The 24,949-nt window shown below is 44.1% G+C and overlaps 1 protein-coding gene across 1 annotated transcript in view; it reads right to left on the bottom strand.

Annotated features, from left to right (window-relative positions):
* LOC146577965 (protein NLRC3-like) overlaps window positions 1-23,618 on the bottom strand; it is a 48,561-nt gene extending 24,943 nt beyond the window's left edge. Inside the window, exons 1-3 of the mRNA XM_085268457.1 lie at window positions 23,524-23,618; window positions 20,734-20,977; window positions 845-2,621 (exon numbers count right to left, since the gene is read on the bottom strand). Of these exons, the coding sequence (XP_085124583.1) occupies window positions 845-2,621; window positions 20,734-20,971 (2,015 nt within the window). The 5' untranslated portion in view covers window positions 20,972-20,977; window positions 23,524-23,618. The remainder of the gene's footprint in view (window positions 1-844; window positions 2,622-20,733; window positions 20,978-23,523) is intronic.
* Between the last annotated feature and the right edge of the window lie 1,331 nt (window positions 23,619-24,949).

Raw genomic sequence — 24,949 nt, 5'->3', positions numbered from 1 at the left:
ATTATATAAAAAAATGAGTGTGTACTTAAGGTGAGACAGAAACCAGAACTTGGATTATAAACATCAAGAAAAGATACAATCTTGTAACTGGTGGCAGATTTCTTTTCTCGTGCATTAATCACATATTTTAATCATATCTCTTTAGTTTAGCAAGATGACTCCTGACACCAGTTGTATGCATGTAGAATGTTTTCATAATTGGGCCTTAGGTTTTATTGCATCTTCACAGACGGTCCACTTGAGACTTGAAGATCTCCAGACATCCTGCTCTTAATGAGGTGATGGGTGGTCGTAACTTTTGTTAGAGTAGGAGGGGGTAAAGAATGAGCTGGACTGAAGGTATAGAGATTTATGATATGCTATGGAATGTTCTTTGTTTAAGAGTGTTTGGGCAGATATAAAATATTTCAAGGTGGTGTGCCTCCTCAGAAAAATGTTTGGTGTTTGATCTGAACGTTCTCTCCACTGCAGTGTTTTTCATCTTTCTTTCTTTTAATAAACCTCACTTCAAAAGACACGCTTAGCTGGTAGTTGCAGTTTTATTTAAGAGTTTCCACAACATAACTGAGGTATATGCTTTAGAAAAAAAGAACTAAGTGAGCAAGCTGAGGATAATGAACCCATAAGAGGGGCGGAAGGATCAGAGCCCATAGTCTTATAGGCTGGGTCTGGATTGTCCTTTGATAAGAGCTACAGACAAAAATCTCTCAGAAATGCTGACCGGCTGGACTGAAACATTAAAGGTATCATAGTTGACCAAGTGAGTGATGATCATTTAATTCCCTATTTTTATGTATTTTTAAGTGTTCTCTGAACTGATCATGCCTGATTTAATATTACTTACAGAGCCTTGTTGGAGGCTTTGACCACTGGCAGCAGCCTCAGAAGAGCCTCCTCTGAAGCAGAGTATTTCTTCAGGTCAAACACATCCAGCTCTTTTTCTGATGACAGTAAGATGAAGACCAGAGCTGACCACTGAGCAGGAGACAGTTTATCTGTGGAGAGACTTCCTGAACTCAGGGACTGTTGGATCTCCTCCACTAGAGAACGATCATTCAGTTCATTCAGACAGTGGAACAGATTGATGCTTTTCTCTGCAGACAGATTCTCACTGAGCTTCTTCTTGATGTACTGGACTGTTTCCTGATTGGTCTGTGAGCTACTTCTTGTCTGTGTCAGCAGTCCTCGTAGGAGACTCTGACTGGTCTGCAATGAAAGACCTAGAAGGAAGCGGAGGAACAAGTCCAGGTGTCCATTTGGACTCTGTAAGGCTTTGTTCACAGCACTCTGGTGGAGAGGTGGTTTAAACCACCAGGAGGTTGTTTGTTGTTCTTCCAGCAGATTGACTCCAGAGTTGATGAAGGTCAGATGGGCATGAAGAGCAGCCAGAAACTCCTGAACACTCAGATGGATGAAGCAGAACACCTTGTCCTGGTTCAGTCCTCTCTCCTCTTTAAAGATCTGTGTGAACACTCCTGAGTACACTGAGGCTGCTCTGATATCGATGCCACACTCTGTCAGGTCTGATTCATAGAAGATCAGGTTTCCTTTCTGCAGCTGATCAAAAGCCAGTTTTCCCAGAGACTCAATCATCTTCCTGCTCTCAGGACTCCAGTGTGGATCTGTCTCATCTCCTCCATCATACTTTATCTTCTTTCTTTTGGCCTGAACCACCAGGAAGTGGATGTACATCTCAGTCAGGGTCGTTGGCAGCTGTCCTCCCTCTCTGGTTTTCAGCATATCCTCCAGAACTGTAGCAGTGATCCAGCAGAAGACTGGGATGTGGCACATGATGTGGAGGCTTCGTGATGTCTTGATGTGGGAGATGATGCTGCTGGCCTGCTCCTCATCTCTGAATCTCTTCCTGAAGTACTCCTCCTTCTGTGGGTCAGTGAACCCTCTGACCTCTGTCACCATGCCAACACAGTCAGGAGGGATCTGATTGGCTGCTGCAGGTCGTGTAGTTATCCAGAGGCAAGCAGAGGGAAGCAGTTTCCCCCTGATGAGGTTTATCAGCAGCACATCCACTGAGGTGGACTTTCTAGGGTCAGTTAGGATTGTAGTTTTGTGGAAGTCCAGAGGAAGTCGACACTCATCCAGACCATCAAAGATGAACACAACCTGGAAGTCTTCAAAGCTGCAGATTCCTGCTTCTTTGGTTTCAGTAAAGAAGTGATGAACAAGTCCCACCAAGCTGAACTTTTCCTCTTTCAGCACATTCAGCTCTCTGAAAGTGAATGGAAATATGAACTGGATGTGCTGGTTGGCTTTGTCTTCAGCCCAGTCCAGGCTGTATTTCTGTGTTAAGACTGTTTTCCCAATGCCAGCCACTCCCATTGTCAGCACTGTTCTGATTGGTTCTTCTCTTCCAGGTGAGGCTTTAAAGATGTCTTCTTGTCTGATTGTTGTTTCTGGTCTGTCTGGTTTCCTGGAGGCTGTTTCAATCTGTCTGACCTCATGTTCATCATTGACCTCTGCAGTCCCTCCCTCTGTGATGTAGAGCTCTGTGTAGATCTGATTCAGAAGGGTTGGGTTTCCTGCTTTAGCGATGCCCTCAAACACACACTGGAACTTCTTCTTCAGTTCTAACTTGAAGTTAATCTGACACTTCTCAAGAGCCTCTGAAATAATAAACAAAAGCGGTTAACATGTCAGTATCAATGCCTGGGCAGAAACAGTCAAATTATTACCTGACCAAAAGGGTCCCTACATAGAAGCTACAGATAAAGTGTATCCACAGCCTTTCACTTATTTCACATTTTGTCATCCATTCTTTCAAAATGTGGTAAATTCACTTCTCAGGTCAATTTTTAAAAAAATAAAATACCACATAATGACAATGTAAGACACGCATGCTTGGAATTCTTGTTAATGTATTAAAAACTAATAAAATGTTGCCATACATAATAATTCATAGTCTCGCCGCAATTCTTTGTGGAAGTACATCTGGCAGCAATTACAGCTGCAAGTCTTTTTGATTATAATGCTTAAAGCTTGGTAAACCTAATTTTACACAGTTTCTTTCATTCTTCTTTGCAGAACTGGTGTCAACTGGGTCGGTGTCACACCCTTGAAACACCCGTAGCTAGTCAGGCCCCTGTAGTTAGGGAACAAGGTACCATAGGGCCCACTTGCTCTCCCTCAGCGGAATGTGCCGAGCAGCCAGGTAAACAGGCTGGCTGGCTGGGTGACGGTGAGGAGGAAGCATAGTCCTAAACAGAAGCCCCAGGTACACCACCAACCCGTTCATGTGTCTAACCGTTTTTCCCCACTCGGCGACACACCCGCCGGGGGTCAAACTCTGGTAATTGGCGATTCTGTTCTCAGACATGTGAAGCTAGAGACACCTGCAACCATAGTCAGTTGTCTTCCAGGGGCCAGAGCAGGCGACATTGAAGGAAATTTAAAACTGCTGGCTAAGGGTAAACGTAAATTCAGTAAAATCATAATTCACGTCGGCAGTAATGACACCCGGTTACGCCAATCGGAGGTCACTAAAATCAATATTGAATCGGTGTGCAACTTTGCCAAAACAATGTCGGACTCTGTAGTTTTCTCTGGTCCCCTCCCCAATCAGACCAGGAGCGACATGTTTAGCCGCATGTTCTCCTTAAATTGCTGGCTGTCTGAGTGGTGTCCCAGAAACGATGTGGGCTTCATAGATAATTGGCAAACCTTCTGGAGGAAACCTGGTCTTGTTAGGAGAGACGGCATCCATCCCACTTTGGATGGAGCAGCTCTCATTTCTAGAAATATGGACAAATTTATTAAACCCCCCAAAATATGACTATCCAGAGTTGGGACCAGGAAGCAGAGTTGCAGTCTTACACGCCTCTCTGCAGCTTCTCTCCTCCTGCTACCTCCCCAAAAACCCATCTCCATAGAGACTGTGTCAGCTCCCAAACAGACAAAAAACAAACTAAAAACCAGCAACAAACAACTGAAACATAAACAATCACAAAGAAAGAACAATACAGTATCCACATCTGAACCAAAGAGTAAAACAGTGAAATGTGGATTATTAAATATTAGGTCTCTCTCCTCCAAGTCTCTGTTAGTACATGACTTAATAATTGATCAACAAATTGATTTACTCTGCCTTACAGAAACCTGGTTGCAGCAGGATGATTATGTTAGTTTAAATGAATCAACACCCCCGAGTCATTCTAACTACCAGACATGACTTAATAATTAATCAACAAATCAAAAAACACAAAAACGAATCTTCTTTGTTATCATCTATCATCCACCTGGGCCTTACACAGAGTTTCTGTCTGATTTGTGAGTTTTTATCTGATTTAGTGCTCAGCTCACATAAAATAATTATTGTGGGTGATTTTAACATTCATTTAGTGTCACAGTCAGTAAAAGCAGACTACAGTGTGATGCAAAAGTTTGGGCGACCCTGTTAATAGTCATTATTTTCCTGTATCAATCGTTGGTTGTTATGATAAGAAATGTCAGTTAAATATATCATATAGGAGACGCACACAGTGATATTTGAGAAGTGAAATGAAGTTTATTGGATTTACAGAAAGTGTGCAATAATTGTTTAAACAAAATCAGGCAGGTCCATAAATTTGGGCGCTGTTGCCATTTTAATGATTCCAAAACCTGTAGAACTAATTATTGGAACTCAAATTGGCTCGGTAAGCTCAGTGACCCCTGACCTACATACACAGGTGAATCCAATAATGAGAAAGAGTATTTAAGGGGGTCAACTGTAAGTGTCCCTCCTCTTTTAATTTTCTCTGAAGAGTAGCAACATGGCGGTCTCAAAACAACTCTCAAATGACCTGAAGACAAAGATTGTTCACCATCATTGTTTAGGGGAAGGACACAGAAAGCTGTCTCAGAGATTTAAGCCGTCTGTTTCCACAGTTAGGAACATATTGAGAAAGTGGATGACCACAGGCTCAGTTCAAGTAAAGGCTCGAAGTGGCAGCCAAGACGCGGTTTGTGATACATGCGGCAAGACAGTGAGGTGTTGTGGCAACACCACTAACCTCATCAAAGACCTCACTGTAAATCATATCACAGAATATGACGAGCATATATTGAGGAAAAACTGAAGGGAGGAGCGGAGAGGGACAGGTGCTGCTAGGGCGAGACAGATGTCTCTCGCCGAGTCCTTTAGTGCTTCAGCCAGGCAACATGTTCCAATGGCACAACTTCAGTTTTCTTTTATTTCTATATGATAATTCTGCATTATTAATCGATAAGAACAAGTAATCTTTTATCTTTTATCAGAGACTTGTGATTGCTGGCTCTCCTTAGTTAATCCTTAGCTTTTATTCGTGCCTTTTCTTTTTTTTGTGTATTAATTGTTTGCCCGGTGGTCTGTTGAACAGCACAGATGGTTTTCAGTTTAACATTTGCAATAAAACCCCTTACTCACTCTGATTTTGTGAGAGGGCTTGTGTATGTTTCTCCCCACCTGTCACCTAGCAGAGGGGGTCGTAACACACACTGGGATCCATAACACACTCCTTTATAGACGTCTTTTTATTAGATAGTGTTACGACATAAATATATATTCTTAGTTCTTATTTTCTGATTAGATTGTTTTGTGTATTTTAATAATAAAGGCCTTTATAAATCCAGACCCAGATGTGAGAAAGAACTAGGTCAGAGGGTTAAAGGTCACCTAGCAACAGAGGCTTCAGTAAGGGGAACTTAAGAAACAGGAAGTTTGGTGCAGAGCTGCAGAGTCATATTAGTAAAATACAGGAAACCAGACAGAAAAAGCAGAACTAAGTAACACACACATTAGTCAGACCAGAAGGAGTTGTTTTGATTGAAACTGTGTGTGTCTGTGTGTGACCTATAGCAGAACTATATATACGTATTTTAGCTTGCAATGCTTTTAGAACTGTGGGTGCGTGCTCGTGTCTACAGTTCTCTGTTTCCAGAAATGTACAATAAAAATGATTTTTTGAGCTTCACCACTGTGAGTTGGAAGTCTTTCTCTCTCGCTAAAATAATCAAAAGAACCAAAATTTAATAATTGGTGCCTTGACCCGTATTCTTTTACGGCTGAGAGGACAAATTTGGCTTAAGGTGCGATCAGTATTGAGGCGAACAGGAGACCTGTCTAAAAAGATTTAAAGGTAGGCAGAGCCTGTTCAAAAAAAAGAAAAGCAAACTGTGCAGATTGGATGAATTCTAAATTATCTGGTCACCAAGTTAATGATCCTTACCGTTAAATTGGCTCAGTAGTGGTGAAATGAAAGTAAATTATAAAATCTGTTAAGTATGACATGTCCATGGTGATTTTCGGTAATATGTGATAAATAAAAAGTAAAGTCTAGGGAATATTTGATGAAAACTTATTGTTGTTAATGCTGGGGTGAATTTTAAAGTTGATGTGATGTGTGCTTAAAGTTGATGTGTTATGTGTGTCAATAAACTGGCGGTTAGAGTCCACAGTGGTGCTTCTAAAGTTATTTAAATTAATCTAAGACTGGAGTTGAACTCCAGGGGTGCAAAAGGTTCGGGGTTGGTTCCCACACTGCAGACGCGCGTTAGAGACCTGCGGCAACAGGAGAACCCGGGTGATTCCCGTGACCACTGAGGTCGGTCGTTAATAATCAGTGGTCAAGTACCACTTTTGTTGCACCGATTGAACGACAAAGTGGGGCTTGGGTGTGACCATTTCAACGCGGGTGACTGGTAAAGCTTTAAGTAAAGCTTCAGGCACCAGTAGGATACTGAAACGCTGGTTAAGTGGAGCTTCTGGTCAAGCTGCGGGGAGCGCTTTTAAATAGGGCCTAGAAATTTGACCGCTATTGATGATGGCGTTGTTTGACCAGCAAGGTGGGCGGACCTGGGCCTTAGAGGCTTTTAAAGTAGTCGAAAAGGTAGGAACGCTGGTACCAGGGAAGACGATGTGATGTTGAGTAATGGAAATGTTGAATACTGAGTAATGGAAATAATGTATCTTGGCATTTGGTGGCTTTATAAATGTGTGAATGTATAAATGAAGTGTAAAATTGTTTTTGGATGAATGATCAAAAGTGTATATTTTTTTGAAAGTCTAATAGAGAAAAGTGTAGCGTGTCTTTGAGAAGATCTGTTAAATGAGAGAGTGAATTGTGCTAAAATGCCATTGAAAGAATTGTGAATGTGTGTGGAAAAACTGTTAATTGGGCTGAAGATTTGTGCCAAAAGAGCTCTGCTAAGCACCCTGAGGATTTTGATGTGAATGCTTGCAAATGCAAAGAGCTTAGTAGATTTGTGTGTGTGTGTGTGTGTGTGTGCTGAGGGTGCATTCTTTTTATATTAAAAGTAGTAGTAGTAGAGTTACAGAGGGTATATAGAGTGGGATCATAAAAACAGAGTTTGATTGGGGTGAAAATTATATTAAATAAAGGTCTTAGTGTGTTAATACAGGTGCCCATGGACTTGGCTCAACCTCCAACATGAGTACAGCAGCAAAATGATAGATTAACATAATTGGGACAAAAACAGGCCAGGCTTTGGCTTAAAAATTTTACAGCTTCACCTCTCATCCTGTCCTTATCCTGAGAAGAAGAAGCTTAAAGGAAAGTCAATTTCATGATGAAGACAGAAGAAAAACAGAGCAACACCGTGCACTTGAAGAATTAACAGCAGGCAAAAGACAGTACAACTGACCTAAAACACTGAAGTGTCTAGCAGCATGTATGAATACCACTGATTACAAGCTGGGAAGTGTATCAGTGACATGACTGTGTGAAAGCACTGGATGGGACAGTCTGAGTTTCATATTTGCCATGCTGGGAGTTAAGCTCCAGGAAAAGACTGAAAAGAGGAAGAGAGAAGAAACAGAGAAGAAGAAACAGCTGATTTGGGCCTGTGTTTGCTGGAGATTTGAAGGCCACATAGGCAACTGTGAGAAGAGGGACAAGGACCGGTGAGAGGTGAAGGCTGGACGAGTTAAAGTGAGAGTATAGGAAAATCCATCCATCCATCCATCTTCAACCGCTTATCCGAGGCCGGGTCGCGGGGGCAGCAGCCTAAGCAAAGGAGGCAGCTGACAGGTATCGACAGGCCAAGCGGAATGCGGCTCGGGCAGTGGCTGAAGCAAAAACTCGGGTGTGGGAGGAGTTCGGAGAGGCCATGGAAAAAGACTTTCGGACTGCCTCGAAGAGATTCTGGCAAACCGTCAGGCGTCTCAGGAGGGGAAAGCGGTGCTCTACCTGCACTGTGTATAGTGCTGGTGGAGCGCTGTTGACGTCGACTGAGAAAATTGTCAGGCGGTGGAAGAAATACTTCGAGGACCTCCTTAATCCCACTGACATGTCTTCCGAGGAGGAAGCAGAGTCTGGGGATGAGGGGAATGACCCGCCAATTTCCGGGGGCGAGGTCACTGAGGCAGTTAAACAACTCCTTGGTGGCAGAGCCCCTGGTGTTGATGAGGTCCGCCCCGAGTTCCTGAAGGCTCTGGACGTTGTAGGGCTGTCCTGGTTGACACGCCTTTGCAATGTTGCGTGGAGATCAGGGGCAGTACCTGTGGACTGGCAGACTGGGGTGGTGGTCCCCATCTTTAAGAAGGGGGACCGGAGGGTGTGTTCCAACTACAGGGGGATCACACTCCTCAGCCTCCCTGGGAAAGTCTATGCCAGGGTGCTGGAAAGGAGAGTTCGTCCGCTAGTCGAACCTCGGATACAGGAGGAACAATGCGGTTTTCGTCCTGGTCGCGGAACACTGGACCAGCTCTTTATCCTCTCGAGGGTACTTGAGGGCGCATGGAAGTTTGCCCAACCAGTCTACATGTGTTTTGTGGACTTGGAGAAGGCATTCGACCGTGTCCCTCGGGGTGTCCTGTGGGAGGTGCTGCGGGAGTATGGGGTGTCTGGCCCATTGCTACGGGCCATTCGATCCCTATACAACCGTTGCAGGAGCTTGGTTCGCATTGCCGGCAATAAGTCGGACTCGTTCCCGGTGGGTGATGGGCTCCGCCAGGGCTGCCCTTTGTCTCCGGTTCTGTTCATAATTTTTATGGACAGGATTTCTAGGAGCAGCCAAGTGGCGGAGGGCTTTCGCTTTGGTGGCCTCAGAATCTCATCTCTGATTTTCGCGGATGATGTGGTTCTGTTGGCTTCATCAGGTGAGGGCCTCCAGCTCGCACTGGAACGGTTCGCAGCAGAGTGTGAAGCAGCGGGAATGAGGATCAGCACCTCCAAATCAGAGGCCATGGTTCTCAGCCGGAAAAGGGTGGAGTGCCCACTCCGGGTCGGGGATGAGTTCCCAAGTGGAGGAGTTCAAGTATCTCGGGGTCTTGTTCGCGAGTGATGGAAGAAGGGAGCCGGAGATCGAAGGACGGATTGGGGCTGCAGCTGCAGTAATGCAGACGCTGCACCGGTCCGTCGTGGTGAAGAGGGAGCTGAGTGTAAAAGCGAAGCTCTCAATTTACTGGTCGATCTACGTCCCTACCCTCACCTATGGCCACGAGCTGTGGGTAGTGACCGAAAGAACGAGATCGCGGATACAAGCAGCGGAAATGGGCTTCCTCCGAAGGGTGGCTGGCCTCTCCCTTAGAGATAGGGTGAGAAGTTCGGCCATCCGGGAGGGGCTCAGAGTAGAGCAGCTGCTGCTCCACATCAAAAGGAGCCAGCTGAGGTGGTTCGGGCATCTGACAAGGATGCCCCCTGGGCGCCTCCTGGGTGAGGTGTTCCAGGCATGTCCCACCGGGAGGAGGCCCCGGGGAAGACCCAGGACACGCTGGAGAGATTATATCTCTCGGCTGGCCTAGGAACGCCTTGGTGTTCCCCCGGATAAGCTGGAGGAGGAGGTCTGGGCCTCTTTGCTTAGGCTGCTGCCCCCGCGACCCGGCCTCGGATAAAGCGGATGAAGATGGATGGATGGATGGATGGATGGATGGATGGATAAAAAAACCCAGCATTCTTAACCTGAAAACAAAAGGGCTGAACTGCTAAAAGCTGATGTTCACACAGAAGCAGTAGGAAAATAGCTGAAAATGTTTTAAATGTAAATTAGAAAAACCTAAGAAATGAGAAGAGAAAATTCAGAGTCAGAAAACATCTGAATGAATATTAAAAGTTCATATTCTTTAAATCACTGAATGACTAAAATGTGATCGCTCCACTTGGATCCACACAGTTTACATCTCTGAGCTTTGAAAGACACGATGTTGGAAAGAGAACAACGATGGCGACGTTTTGAGGATAAAATGATGGCTGTAACACTGTGGACACAGCAGCAGTTGAAAGAGAAGTGTTTAAGATGAATCTTGGCACAGTGAGAGAGAGCTCGTTAAGCAGGCAGGTGTGAGCCTGGTTGCTATAGTGACTGCACCCAATGGCTCCATACACACGTACACAGACATGCGCCTCACTTTTGCTGCTTAAAATGAACAGAAAAGTCAGGCCGAAACAAATCGCTCCCAAATGAAAAGTAAAAGTCATATTGACAAAATTCTTTCACTGTGAGTGACAGCAATGTCCAGTCTACCAAATTCTCAGTTCTGTTTCCCCTCTATGCAAGAGTTGAAGGGAGGGGGCTGTGGATTGGTGACATTTATGAAAGAATCAAAACACCTATTACAATAATAAACACATTAGACGAATGAGGACAGCGATGGCTACGATTTGAGGGTAAAATCATACCTGTAGAGCAAACGCTGTGGACACAGTGGCAGTTTAAAGAGAAGATTTTAAGATTATTTTTTTCCCTCCTCTCACTCTAGCACCAACGTTCCATCCCATACACACCCAGTCATGTCCAAAAGAAGAGGAATCTAATAGTGTTTGAATGGTTTTTCTAAGTTGAACGGTTTTGAAGGAGTTAGATGCCAAAAAATTTACGGAAAAGAAAATAATAATAAAGAATAGAAGAACCATACTGTGAATGCTTGAAAAGCATTCACAGTATGGTGGCGCGACAGTGGCGCGGCTGCCCCTCTGTGGGTCTTCCTTAGTCTCTTGTGTTCTGGGGGCCTCTGGATGTCTGGAGTTTTGATCTCCTCCATACCTGCTTGATACCATAAAGGACAGGGCAGTGGCCCCCCCACACTCCCTAGCAGATCATTACATGGAGAAACCTTTGGAATGCAAGCATGCTGATCCACACAGGTATGCACACAGGTGTACACATGGGTGTTCACAGACGCGGACTACAGCTTTCTTGGCTGCTGCCTCAAAGCACACTGTGCGCTGTCTATCTTGCGTGCTGCACAATATCGTTTATTATTTAGTAACTATTGATATCTACTGCTAGCTAGTTTATTGTGATGGTGCTTTTTTTTCTTATTATGTTGCTCTTTGTTGTTTGCTGTCTCTTCTGTTTTTTTTCTCCATACAGGTGACCCAGGTGTTTTTTTTTTTTTTTCTCTCTTCCCCCCCTTCTCACCGTCTCTTCTCCCCTTTGGTTTTCTTTCTCTCCCTCTCTTTCTTTCATTCTTTCCCCCTGTCCTATCCCACAGTCATGTCTGTCCCGTTTGCAAATGAAAATAAAATAAATTCATAATTATAATAAAGGTCAATCAAATGGGCCAATATGGCAAGGCCATGATGATCCACTTGGTAAAATAAATCCGCTTGGCATCTTTCTTGGCCTTAAGACAATCGACAATATATATATATATATATATATATAGGTACACCAGAGAGATAGAAGGCAGGAGAATAAACCAGCTGTTCTCCACAGAACCAGCAAAGGTGTACTCTCAGTGGCAAGGGAACAATAATAATAAGAGAACAGCACCACCAAGGCTGGAGACGGAGCAATACTGGAAGAGCATATTGGAGAAGGACGCAACCCATAACAATGCTCAGTGGCTAGCAGATCTGAGGGCAGACCACAGCGACCTCCCTGAACAGGGTCCAGTAACCATCACAGTGGCAGATATCCAAGAAAGGGTCTCGAGTATGAAGAGTTGGACAGCACCAGGGCCCGACATGGTTCACGCCTACTGGCTAAAGAAGCTGACTGCACTCCACGAGCGTCTGGCAGCACAAATGAACCAGGTGCTAGTTAACGACAGACACCCGGAATGGCTAACCGAAGGTCGGATGGTCCTGATCCCCAAGGACCCCAAGAAGGGACCGGTCCCCTCCAACTACCGACCAATAACCTGCCTCAGTACTACATGGAAGCTCCTGTCAGGCATCATATCGGCTAAGATGAACAGGCACATGGGTCAATACATGAGCGGGACACAGAAAGGAATTGGCAAAAATACCACAGGCGCAAAACACCAGCTACTGGTAGAAAGAACAGTCAGCCGAGAATGCAAGACCAGACTGACCAACCTGTGCACTGCCTGGATTGATTACAAGAAGGCCTATGACTCAGTGCCCCACAGCTGGATACTGGAATGCCTAGAATTGTACAAGATCAATGGGACCCTAAGAGCCTTCATCAGGAACTCAATGGGGATGTGTACAACGTACAGCGTACAACACTAGAGGCCAACTCCAAGCCCATAGCACAAGTCACCATCAAGTGCGGGATCTACCAAGGAGATGCTCTGTCCCCACTGCTGTTCTGCATAGGCCTTAACCCCCTCAGTGAGATCATTAACAAGACTGGCTACGGATACCGACTACGGAACGGAGCAGTTGTCAGCCACCTCCTGTACATGGATGACATCAAGCTGTATGCCAAGAGTGAACGAGAGATCGACTCACTGATCCACACTACCAGACTATACAGCAATGACATTGGAATGTCGTTCGGACTGGAGAAGTGTAGTCGGATGGTAACAAAGAGAGGGAAGGTAGTCAGAACTGAGGGGAGTGAACTACCAGAAGGCAACATTGCAGACATAGAGGACAGTTACAAGTACCTGGGGATCCCGCAGGCAAATGGGAACCATGAAGAGGCCGCTAGAAAGGCTGCAACCACCAAGTACCTGCAGAGGGTCAGACAAGTCCTGAGGAGTCAGCTGAATGGTAAGAACAAGATCCGGGCCATCAACACGTACGCCCTGCCCGTGATCAGGTACCCTGCTGGGGTAATAGGCTGGCCAAAGGAGGAGATAGAAGCCACTGACATAAAGACAAGAAAGCTCCTTACCATGCATGGAGGGTTTCACCCCAAGTCCAGCACCCTGAGGCTGTACGCTAAGCGGAAGGAAGGGGGCCGGGGACTGGTGAGTGTCAGCACCACAGTCCAGGATGAGACAACGAACATCCAAGAATACATTGGGAAGATGGCCCCAACTGACCGAGTGCTCAGTGAATACCTCAGGCAGCAGAAACCCAAGAAAGAGGAGGGAGACGAGGAACCATCATGGAAGGACAGGCCCCCTGCACGGTATGTACCACCGGCAGATAGAGGAGGTGGCTGATATCCAGAAATCCTACCAGTGGCTGGACAAAGCTGGACTGAAAGACATCACAGAGGCACTAATCATGGCAGCACAAGAACAAGCTCTGAGTACAAGATCCATAGAGGCTGGGGTCTATCACACCAGGCAAGACCCCAGGTGCAGGCTGTGTAAAGATGCCCCAGAGACAATCCAGCACATAACAGCAGGGTGCAAGATGCTAGCAGGCAAGGCATACATGGAACGCCATAACCAAGTGGACGGCATAGTGTACAGGAACATCTGTGCCGAGTATAACCTGGAAGTCCCGAGGTCAAAATGGGAGATCTCTGTCCAGAAGAGCGCAGTCCTGGGAACAGCTAAGATACTGCGCAGGACCCTCAAGCTCCCAGGCCTCTGGTAGAGGACCCGAGCTTGAAGGATAAACCGCCCACAGGGACGTGCTGGGTGGTTTTTTTTTAATATATATATATATATATATGTATTTAGTCAGTTAACTGGTAATCTCTTTTTTTCTTTTACTACATCTTATTATTATTTTGCTCGTTACTATTTTTCTATAAATTTTTTATTCTTTTATTTTATTTTATTATTATTTTGCTACTATACCATTCTGCTGAGTGACTGTCTTCTGCTCGTCAAATATATTTCATTGCGATGTTGACCCTGTGCTAACTTGCATACGACAAATAAAACTGACAACTGAAACTGAAAAAGGCATATCTCTTTTGAGCCAACCATCCCTTTAACACTAACTAGTAATGACTTCATGATCTTCTTCACAAATAAAATTCTTATTAGAGAAGAAATTCCCAATAATCATCCCACAGATGTAATATTATCTACAGCTTCTCTTAGTACCATTGATGTTAAGTTAGACTCTTTTTCTCCAATTGATCTTTCTGAGTTAACTTCAATAATTACTTCCTCCAAACCATCAACGTGTCTTTTAGACCCCATTCCTACAAAACTGCTCAAAGAAGTCCTGCCATTAATTAATTCTTCGAACTCAAATATGATCAACCTATCTCTAATAATCGGCTATGTACCACAGGCCTTCAAGCTGGCTGTAGTTAAACCTTTACTCAAAAAGCATCTCTAGACCCAGCAGTCTAAGCTAATTATAGGCCAATCTCCAACCTTCCTTTCATATCAAACATCCTTGAAAGAGTCGTTGTCAAACAGCTAACAGATCATCTGCAGAGGAATGGTTTATTTGAAGAGTTTCAGTCAGGTTTCAGAGCTCAGCACAGCACAGAAACAGCTTTAGTGAAGGTTACAAATGATCTTCTTATGGCCTCTGACAGTGGACTCATCTCTGTGCTTGTCCTGCTAGACCTCAGTGCAGCATTCGATACTGTTGACCATAATATCCTATTAGAGCGATTAGAACATGCTGTAGGTATTACAGGTACTGCACTGCAGTGGTTTGTATCATATCTATCTAATAGACTCCAGTTTGTGCATGTAAATGGAGAGTCCTCTTCACACACTGAGGTTAATTATGGAGTTCCACAGGGTTCAGTGCTAGGACCAATTCTGTTTACATTATACATGCTTCCCTTAGGCAGTATCATTAGAAGACATAGCATACATTTTCACTGCTATGAAGATGACACCCAGCTCTATCTGTCCATGAAGCCAGATAACACACCAATTAGTTAAACTGCAGGAATGTCTTAAAGACATAAAGACCTGGATGGCCGCTAACTTTCTGCTTCTTAATTCAGATAAAACTGAGGTTATTGTACTCGGCCCTGAAAATCTTAGAAATATGGTATCTAACCAGACTCTTACTCTGGATGGCATTACCTTGGCCTCCAGTAACGCTGTGAGGAACCTTGGAGTCATTTTTGACCAGGACATGTCCTTCAACGCACATATTAAACAAATATGTAAGACTGCTTTCTTCCATTTGCGCAACATCTCTAAAATTAGAAATATCCTGTCTCAGAGTGACGCTGAAAAACTAGTTCATGCATTTATTACTTCCAGGCTGGACGACTGTAATTCATTATTATCAGGATGTCCAAAAAACTCGCTGAAAAGCCTTCAGCTGATCCAAAATGCTGCAGCAAGAGTCCTGACAGGGACTAGAAAGAGAGAGCATATTTATCCTGTTTTGGCTTCCTGTTAAATCCAGAATTCAAAATCCTGCTCCTCACATACAAGGTCTTAAATAATCAGGCCCCATCTTATCTTAATGACCTTGTAGTACCGTATCACCCTATTAGAGCGCTTCGCTCTCGCTCTGCAGGCCTACTTGTTGTTCCTAGAGTATTTAAAAGTAGAATGGGAGGCAGAGCCTTCAGTTTTCAGGCCCCTCTTCTGTGGAACCAGCTTCCAGTTTGGATTCAGGAGACAGACACTATCTCTACTTTCAAGATCAGGCTTCAAACTTTCCTTTTTGCTAAAGCATATAGTTAGGGCTGGACCAGGTGACCCTGAATCCTCCCTTAGTTATGCTGCAATAGATGTAGGCTGCCGGAGGATTCCCATGATGCATTGAGTTTTTCCTTTCCAGTCACCTTTCTCACTCACTATGTATTAACAGACCTCTCTGCATTGAATCATATCTGTTATTAACCTCTGTCTCTCTTCCACAGCATGTCTTTATCCTGTCTTCCTTCTCTCACCCCAACCGGTCGCAGCAGATGGCCCCGCCCCTCCCTGAGCGTGGTTCTGTTGGAGGTTTCTTCCTGTTAAAGGGAGTTTTTCCTTCCCACTGTCGCCAAAGTGCTGCTCATAGGGGGTCATATGATTGTTGGGTTTTTCTCTGTATCTATGAAGCGCCTTGAGGCGACTTTTGTTGTGATTTTGCGCTATATAAATAAAATTGAATTGAAAATTGAATTGAAAAAAATATCATTAGAGAATCACAGAAGGAAGACGAGTACAGGTGAGCAGGTAAAAAAAATCTGTTGACCTGAAAGAAGAGTTGAACAGTTAAAACAGTATCTTGGTTGAGTCATCTTTTGAACAGTTAATGGAGGAGTAGTAAGCAGATTTTGTTTGATTAATACACTCCTTATAAAACATAGTATGATTATTAAACATTTCCTTGTGGATATTCAGAGCAGTTTTCTTATAAAGGCGTTCAAGTCGTCGTCCTTTTGCTTTCAGGAGCCTGAGTTCAGCTGTGAACCAGGGTGCTGACTGAGAGAATGATACAGATATGGTTTTGAGTGGGGCAACAGAGTTTAGACTATTGAGACTAGAGTTATAATAGGAAACCAAGTCTTCTTGGGTGAGCAGGTTATGAAAATGCAAATGACTAGAGAAAGCAAAAGATAGAGTATCAGGATTGATTTTCTTAATATTCCGAAAAGAAATGGTACGATCGTTCTTAGTTATAGAAAAGGTCATTTTGACATTGAAAGAAAGAAGCAAGTGATCAGAAATTAGCAGTTCATCAGCTTTGCAGTTAAAAGGAGTAAGTCTGGAGCAACAAACTACGTCCAAAGTATGGCCCTTAGTATGAGTAGGAAAGTTAATGTGTTGTTTAAAGCCAATACTATCGAGGCAGGATGAGAAGTCTTTGGTGAGAGGATGATCACTGTTATCCATATGAATATTTAAGTCTCCCAGGAGTTTTATATTAGGGGAAACAGTAGCTATGTGAGTCGGCAGATCAACAAAGTAACTTATGAAGACAGAATTAGACTTTGGAGGGCGGTAAATAACAGCCATGACAGTTGGAACAGGTCCTGAGAGTTGACAAACAATGGATTCAAAGGAACTGTAGACATGTACAGACAACAGCGTGACTTTCCAGTTCTCGCGATAGATTACCGCGAGACCTCCACCACGGCCGGACTTACGAGGTTCGCAGGTGTAAACAAACCCCGGGGGGGGGGGTGGAGTCGTTGAGCGACGAAAAGTCATTGGGCTGTTGCCACGTCTCGGTCAAACAGAGAAAGTCAAACTTATGATCTGTGAGTAGATCCAGAATTAGATGACCCTTGCTCGTAAGCGAGCGGATGTTAAGGAGGCCAAAATTGACGTCGGTGCTGTCAGACTGGACAGAGGTGTTAGTCGACCTGGGCAGGCTGGCTAAAACACTGTGATCAACAGCCCTGTCGAAGTTTAGTGGAGGACGACGAGAAGTGGACCAGAGGGTCTGTATTGGCTTAGAGTCGTCATGGTGGAAATTCCGACGAGAGCCCCGGTGAATGTACTTTCGGCGAGGGAGGAAGGCGAAATCTGTGTGGAGATGAAGCGGCGGTGGAGAAGCCAGGTGAAAGCGGAGACGGAGAAGCTCGTCAGCTGAGTATTGGTAAAGTCCAGCACTAGGTGGGTAGACCAATGACATAAAAATCCAGACCCATACGAGCAAGACACAGATCCTGCTAGGCCACATCACGGACAGTCAGATAAGCCAAACAGTCAGGTGTACGGATCCAAGGGAGAAAACGGCCAAACAAACAGGCAGATGGACTACACCCAAAATACTCAGGCACTTGCAAAATTCACTAGATGACCAGTAAGATGTATCAAAGAATATATGAATAAATAATAATAAATAACAAATATGAATAATATATGAATAAAATATAAAAAGATACCAGGGAGTAGCGGCAGCAAGCCGTGCCAGCGTTCACTCAACTGGAAACCTGAGGATCAGCAATATGTAGCCTATTGGCTAGATCAGGGGTGCCCAATCCCGGTCCTCGAGAGCTACCATCCTGCAGCTTTTAGATGCATCCTTGTTCCCACACACCTGAATCAAATGAATGGCTTGTTATCAGGCCTTTGCCAAACATGATGGCATGCTGAAGAGATCAAACCATTTGATTCAGCTGTGTTGGAGTAGGGATGCATCTAAAAGCTGCAGGATAGTAGCTCTCGAGGACCGGGATTGGGCACCCCTGGGCTAGATGATACAGTTATAATGGCAGTTTGGCTGGAAATGGAGGGAGAAGACTGTATGCCTTACTCTCGTGGTGCAATCGCATTGTTTCCTATTTGTTTTAAAAAGACATACTAAAACTGCAATCCAGTTATTCACAATACAATTCAATTTGGAGACAGATGGTGAAAGAGTATAGTCTCAGAGCATTCCCATTTTGACACCTCCATCCATCCATCCATCTTCATCCGCTTTATCCGAGGCCGGGTCGCGGGGGCAGCAGCCTAAGCAAAGAGGTCCAGACCTCCCTCTCCCCAGCCACCTCCTCCAGCTTATCCGGGGGAACACCAAGGCGTTCCCAGGCCAGCCGAGAGATATAATCTCTCCAGCGTGTCCTGGGTCTGCCCCGGGGCCTCCTCCCGGTGGGACATGCCTGGAACACCTCACCCAGGAGGCGCCCAGGGGGCATCCTTGTCAGATGCCCGAACCACCTCAGCTGGCTCCTTTCGATGTGGAGCAGCAGCTGCTCTACTCTGAGCCCCTCCCGGATGGCCGAACTTCTCACCCTATCTCTAAGGGAGAGGCCAGCCACCCTTCGGAGGAAGCTCATTTCTGCCGCTTGTATCCGCGATCTCGTTCTTTCGGTCACTACCCAAAGCTCGTGGCCATAGGTGAGGGTAGGGACGTAGATCGACCGGTAAATTGAGAGCTTCGCTTTTACACTCAGCTCCCTCTTCACCACGACGGACCGGTGCAGCGTCCGCATTACTGCAGCTGCAGCCCCAATCCGTCTGTCGATCTCCGGCTCCCTTCTCCCATCACTCGCGAACAAGACCCCGAGATACTTGAACTCCTCCACTTGGGGCAGGAACTCATCCCCGACCCGGAGTGGGCACTCCACCCTTTTCCGGCTGAGAACCATGGCCTCAGATTTGGAGGTGCTGATCCTCATTCCCGCTGCTTCACACTCGGCTGCGAACCGTTCTGACACCTATTTTGACACCTATTACAGCTAATCCTGCATTTACACCCTCCATTTTAGATGGGACATTTGATTGCTGAAAGGAAATGTGGTTGCAAAATGTGGTACACCTGTATTTCCAGGGGTTCTTCACTTCATTTCAACAGCTTAAGGAGAAGTACAACTTATTAGCCTCTGATTTCTTTAGATACCTTCAAATAATGAGTTATGCAAGGTCCCAACTCCAAAAATTTGAGTCTGCAACTGCAGGTAAGCTTGATCAATGCCTGGTGGATTGTATAAAAGAAAAGCATGCTGTTGGTTTTATATATGAGATATTACAGTCACTGTGACAGAAGGATACAGGTAAAATAAAATCAGCTTGGGAAAAGGTAAGAGGCTCGGAAATTCAGAATGATATCTGGGCTAAAGGGCTACATTATGTTAATTCCTGCTCTATCAATGCGCAACATAGGTTAATTCAGTTTAAAATTATTCACAAATTGCACTACTCAAAGACAAGATTACATGAGATATTTCCTGAAACGTCACCAATTTGTGATAAATGTCAATGTGCAGAAGCTGATCTGCTTAAAAGTGTTGTAATGTGTACCAAGTTACAATGTTTTGGGGTTTCTGTGTTTTACTTTTTTTCCAAACTTTTTGATGTGCAATTAGACCCTGACCCCATTTTGATTCTTATTGGACTGTCGGAACAATCTAAAAAACTTAAGCGTGCACAGACTTCCCTCCTGTCCTATGGCCTAATGTTTGCAAAGAGACTGATTTTCCTGCTATGGAGGGGATAGGAAGTGCCCTCTCTGAAAACCTTGATTTCAGGACTGACAGATACTCTTAATCTGGAAAGGATCTGCCTATTATAAATGACAAACTGGACGACTTCGATCAGATTTGGAGGCCACTCATTGAGTATCTGGAAATTATGAACAAAAGAGAGTTTATGTGATCTTCACCATAGGTTAAAACAAGCTGATAGCACTCTGGGATAAGGGAATGGTGTGGGGAGGGAGGGGTGGGTTGTCCCCCCCCCCTTGTTTTTTGGTCACCCTTTTTGGTACTTTCCACTGTCTTGTTTGCTTTAATAGTTAATTATATGTTATTGACTGGAAACAGGCAATTTGGATTTTGCATCAATCCTGCTTATTACAGAGAAACTACCATGTGTGTTTCTATGTAATAATCAAAAGTTTTAAGCACAACAGTTACATTCTGTATTATTGCATTATGTATTATATGGTAACAATATACAAACATGCTAAAACATCAGCCAGTAGCACCTTATTATTGTAATGAGATTATTCCAAGTAAAACTGTATAAACATGTAAAGATACAAACTCACAGACATTATTTCCCTATTTCACACAGGTTATCATATTGTTACCCAAGTATTACGATACTCTTACTAACTGCTTTTACCTCGTGGACATCTCTTTATTTACACATTATTACTCCGAGTATTTGGGTCCAGTTACATCAATTTCCATGTAATGTTACTCAACTGTAACCACTGTTATTCCTACGAATTTCAAATAGGAGGCATCAATAGTGTGGAACAAAAGTAAGAAAGAAAAAGGTTTTATAAAGACTGGCACTGCTGTATTTTATTACTGTTGGAGATGTTGTGGTACCTGTTTCTCTTATCTTCTTTATAATCAAGTTGGTGACCTTCATCACATCATCAGTATATGTCTCCATGATCAAATCCACTGTCTCCAGTTCATCTGCTGTCTCCAGTTGGGACTGTTTGATGGCTGGAAAACCACCAAGTACCTGAGGATCCTGAAGACACCTGTGGAAGGCTTTCAGCTTCTCCTGACCCAACTCCTCCAAAATATCCAGCAGCTGTTCATCTACAGACGTCTCCATCTTTCTCTATAAAAACAGGAGAGGACATTTTCAATGCAAAGGCCAACATGGAATAGTGTGTCCCATGTGACTCATCAACAGTTTTCACACATTACACCCTGGTCTGTTTCTGATATGTGATTTATGACCCTCTGTTTTTAATCCTCAGTTCACCATCATATTTTAACACAGCAGGAAGATACAATGGTCTCTGTCAGGACCCTGGAAACAATCACACAAAAAAAACTATTATAAAAAAAATGGCCCTCTATTTGTTTTTGTTGTTATCATAAAATAGTTTTACGTGCTGACAGGTTGCTTCGTATTTGTGTATGGAGTAGCATGCCCGCATGAGTCCTCAGCACAACAATAATTTTACACGATTGTAAAGTTTATGCTTGTAGATCAGAATCAGAATCAGAATCAGAATACTTTATTGATCCCTGGGGGAAATTATTTTTTTGTTACAGTGCTCCATTATAAACCAACATAAACCAAACATTAAGACAAGACAGACAATACGCTAACTAAGAATAGCACAATATATACATATATATATATACACTCAACAAAAATATAAACGCAACACCTTTGTTACTGCTCCCATTCCCCATGGGATGGACGTAGAGACCTAAAATTCATTCCAGATACACAATATAACCATCCCTCCCAAACAGTGGTCACAAATCAGTCCAAATGTGTGGTAGTGGGCACATCTGCCATATTGAGATAATCCATCCCACCTCACAGGTGTGCCACATCAGGATGCTGATCTGACATCATGAGTAGTGCACAGGTGTACCTCAGACTGCCCACAACAAAAGGCCACCCTGGAATGTGCAGTTTTGTCTCACAGCAAAATGCCACAGATGCCACAAGCAATGAGGGAGCGTGCAACTGGCATGCTGACAGCAGGAATGTCAACCAGATCTGTCGCCCGTGCATTGAATGTTCATTTCTCAACCATAAGCCATCTCCACAGGCGTTTCAGAGAATATGGCAGCACATCCAACCGGCCTCACAACCGCAGACCTCGTGTAACCACACCAGCCCAGGACCTCCACATCCAGCAGGTTCACCTCCAAGATCGTCTGAGACCAGCCACCCAGACAGCTGCTGGAACAATTGGTTTGCACAACCAAACAATTTCTGCACAAACTGTCAGAAACCGTCTGAGGGACGCTCAACTGCATGCCCGTCGTCCTCATCGGGGTCTTGACCTGACTCCAGCTCGTCGCCGTAACAGACTTGTGTGGGCAAATGCTCACATTCGATGGCGTCTGGCACGTTGGAGAGGTGTGCGCTTCACGGATGAATCATGGTTCACATTGTTCAGGGCAGATGGCAGCTGAGAATGTCCCAGTTCTTGCATGGCCAGCATACTCACCGGACATGTCACCCATTGAGCATGTTCGGGATGTGCTTGACCGGCGTATACGACAGCGTGTACCAGTTCCCACGAATATCCAACAACCTCGCACAGCCATTGAAGTGGAGTGGACCAACATTCCACAGGCCACAATTGACAATCTGATAGACTCCATGCGACGATGTGTTGCACTGCATGAGGCAAATGGTGGTCACACCAGATACTGACCGGTTCTGGGTCCCCAGACCCCCAATAGCGCAAAAAACTGCACATTCCAGGGTGGCCTTTTGTTGTGGGCAGTCTGAGGTACACCTGTGCACTACTCATGATGTCAGATCAGCATCCTGATGTGGCACACCTGTGAGGTGGGATGGATTATCTCAATATAGCAGATGTGCCCACTACCACACATTTGGACTGATTTGTGACCACTGTTTGGGAGGGATGGTTATATTGTGTATCTGGAATGAATTTTAGGTCTCTACGTCCATCCCATGGGGAATGGGAGCAGTAACAAAGGTGTTGCGTTTATATTTTTGTTCAGTGTATATACATAAGTCACTCATTAAAAGATCATGTCATATACAATTTCAACTCTACATGACGTCTCAATTTTTATTCTGTTTTTGAACCATCATCTACACACTTCTGATAGAGACAGGCAGCAAACATCAGCAGCAGTGATTAATGGCCTCACAGTGCCCTGTAGAGAAACGGAGGTGTAATATATCACACACTGTACCAGAGGGAGAAGCTGTGTGGATTTCGGTTAACTGGTGAGTCTAAACTGGCTGCTGATGTGAGCGAGATGAGTGCTCAAAGTGTTCAGGATAAAGTGCTGTATTGTATGAATGTGGACTGTGATCAAAGTGCTCTGAGAGGTTAGAAAGAATTGCTCTGTGTGAATTGAAGTACATTATAGTATATTACAAATATGTACAAAGTCCTCTGTAAAACCTTCAAGGTGTAAAGAAGGTGAGGTGAAGGTGTAAAGATCAGGACAAATTCTCCACAAACACAAATCTTATGATGCATTTGTCTTATATGTGTTTTTAGAATGTGATGTCTGAGAGCTGCAGTGGTTCTGATAAAGCGTGAGCAGTCTGAGATGTCAGTGAGCAGTAACAAGGAGAAAATGTTTGCTGCCTGTTGAACAGAAACACTTTCCAAGACAATTGAAAGCTGAATGATCAGAGACACTTACAGCAGTGACGCTGAGTCCTGGTTCTCCTCATAGATCCAAGAGTTCACAGAGTGCAGCTGAAGACTTCACCTCACCTGAGCTGGATCACCTCACCGGCAAACACTGACACAATAAGTCTCAGAACTTCCTGTCGAGCACAGCTGGCTCCACCTCAGCCTCTAAAACCTGAATGTTGACTTCTTGGAACAAGCTGGTTTGATCTGTTTGTGTTTCCAGTTAAAGGGAGGGACAGTGTCACTTACACACTTAAAACTGTTTTATAAAACACTTGTGAACAAACACTGGAAGAAGACATCCAAAATCCAGCACTTGGGATCTGTTGTGGTACAAGTACTGCACCACCACTGAGTTAGTGTTTGTATAAATGTGGTGAAGCAAAGCCAAAAAGAAAACCCCACCATCATGTGTATAAAAATACTTATTGTATAAATAATGAAAGAATCAGCACAACATACCAAAGAAAGAAAAATGAGGTCAGGGCCTCAGACAGAAATGATAAAGATATAAAACATGACAGTTGTATATGAACACAGGTCTGAACAGGTTGGTCCTGATCTGCTCATTAAAATCTGCATTATCTCGCTTTTTCATCTTTAATCACTGGTGAAATAAAGCTGCTTTGTTTGATGATGATTGATGTGGTTGTGTTTCCTGCTTTCAGTCTTCCAAGGAAATTTTCAGACTAGAAATACTAGAAACCGCCTGCAACACAGTTTCAGTTGGCAGCGCCCCTGCTCTTTGTGAAGCAACAACAACATGTTATTTAACAGATCTGTAAAAAGACTAACACAAACCAAGAGTTTAACTTCAAAACTGAATTAAACACATTTTAATTCAGACTTTTCAAAGGTGTCAGGGTTACTTTGTCCATAGTTTAAAACATATTTCCATTCTTCTTTATCTATCCTGGGAGTTTCTGCAAAACCTGAATGAGCAGAGGAATGTTCAGTTACAGCTCCAGGCTTCTCAGCTTTAACCCCTGCATGAGTGACAGTCAAGTATCACTCCTCAGGCTCCTTTCAGACTACGTGGCTTGCTCAAACTGAAAGAAGTCAACTTGTTGGTGCAAAAAGGTGATTAGCTGAAAACTTGGCATGTCTCAAAATGGTGTGCAGTGTGTCCTTAAAGATCTGAGAAAGAATAGAATAGAGTAAAATAGCTTTTTATCGTCATTTACAAATACAATGAAATTTTGAGTGCTCCACACCAACTGTGCCAGGATAAAATATAAATATTAGAAAGCTCTGCTGACAATGACCCACACCCATTTTCACCCCTGGGCCGTGTGATTAGGCAGAGGATCAATAGTGGCTCCACAACCCTCTTAGGGACACTCCCAACAGGCCTTAAAAATCTGGGACTCTCCACCAAATGTTCTCAGAAATGAAGAAGCTTCTCAGACAAAAATTAATGACGTTCAGTCTTT

The sequence above is a fragment of the Mchenga conophoros genome, linkage group LG3 (genome assembly GCF_057382185.1).
Source record: "Mchenga conophoros isolate Kocher_MC1m ecotype Shallow Benthic linkage group LG3, M_conophoros_male_GT1.1, whole genome shotgun sequence".
NCBI classification, from domain to species: Eukaryota; Metazoa; Chordata; class Actinopteri; order Cichliformes; family Cichlidae; genus Mchenga; species Mchenga conophoros.
Note: the sequence above shows the minus strand (reverse complement) of the source record. Positions and strands in the feature narration are given on the sequence as shown.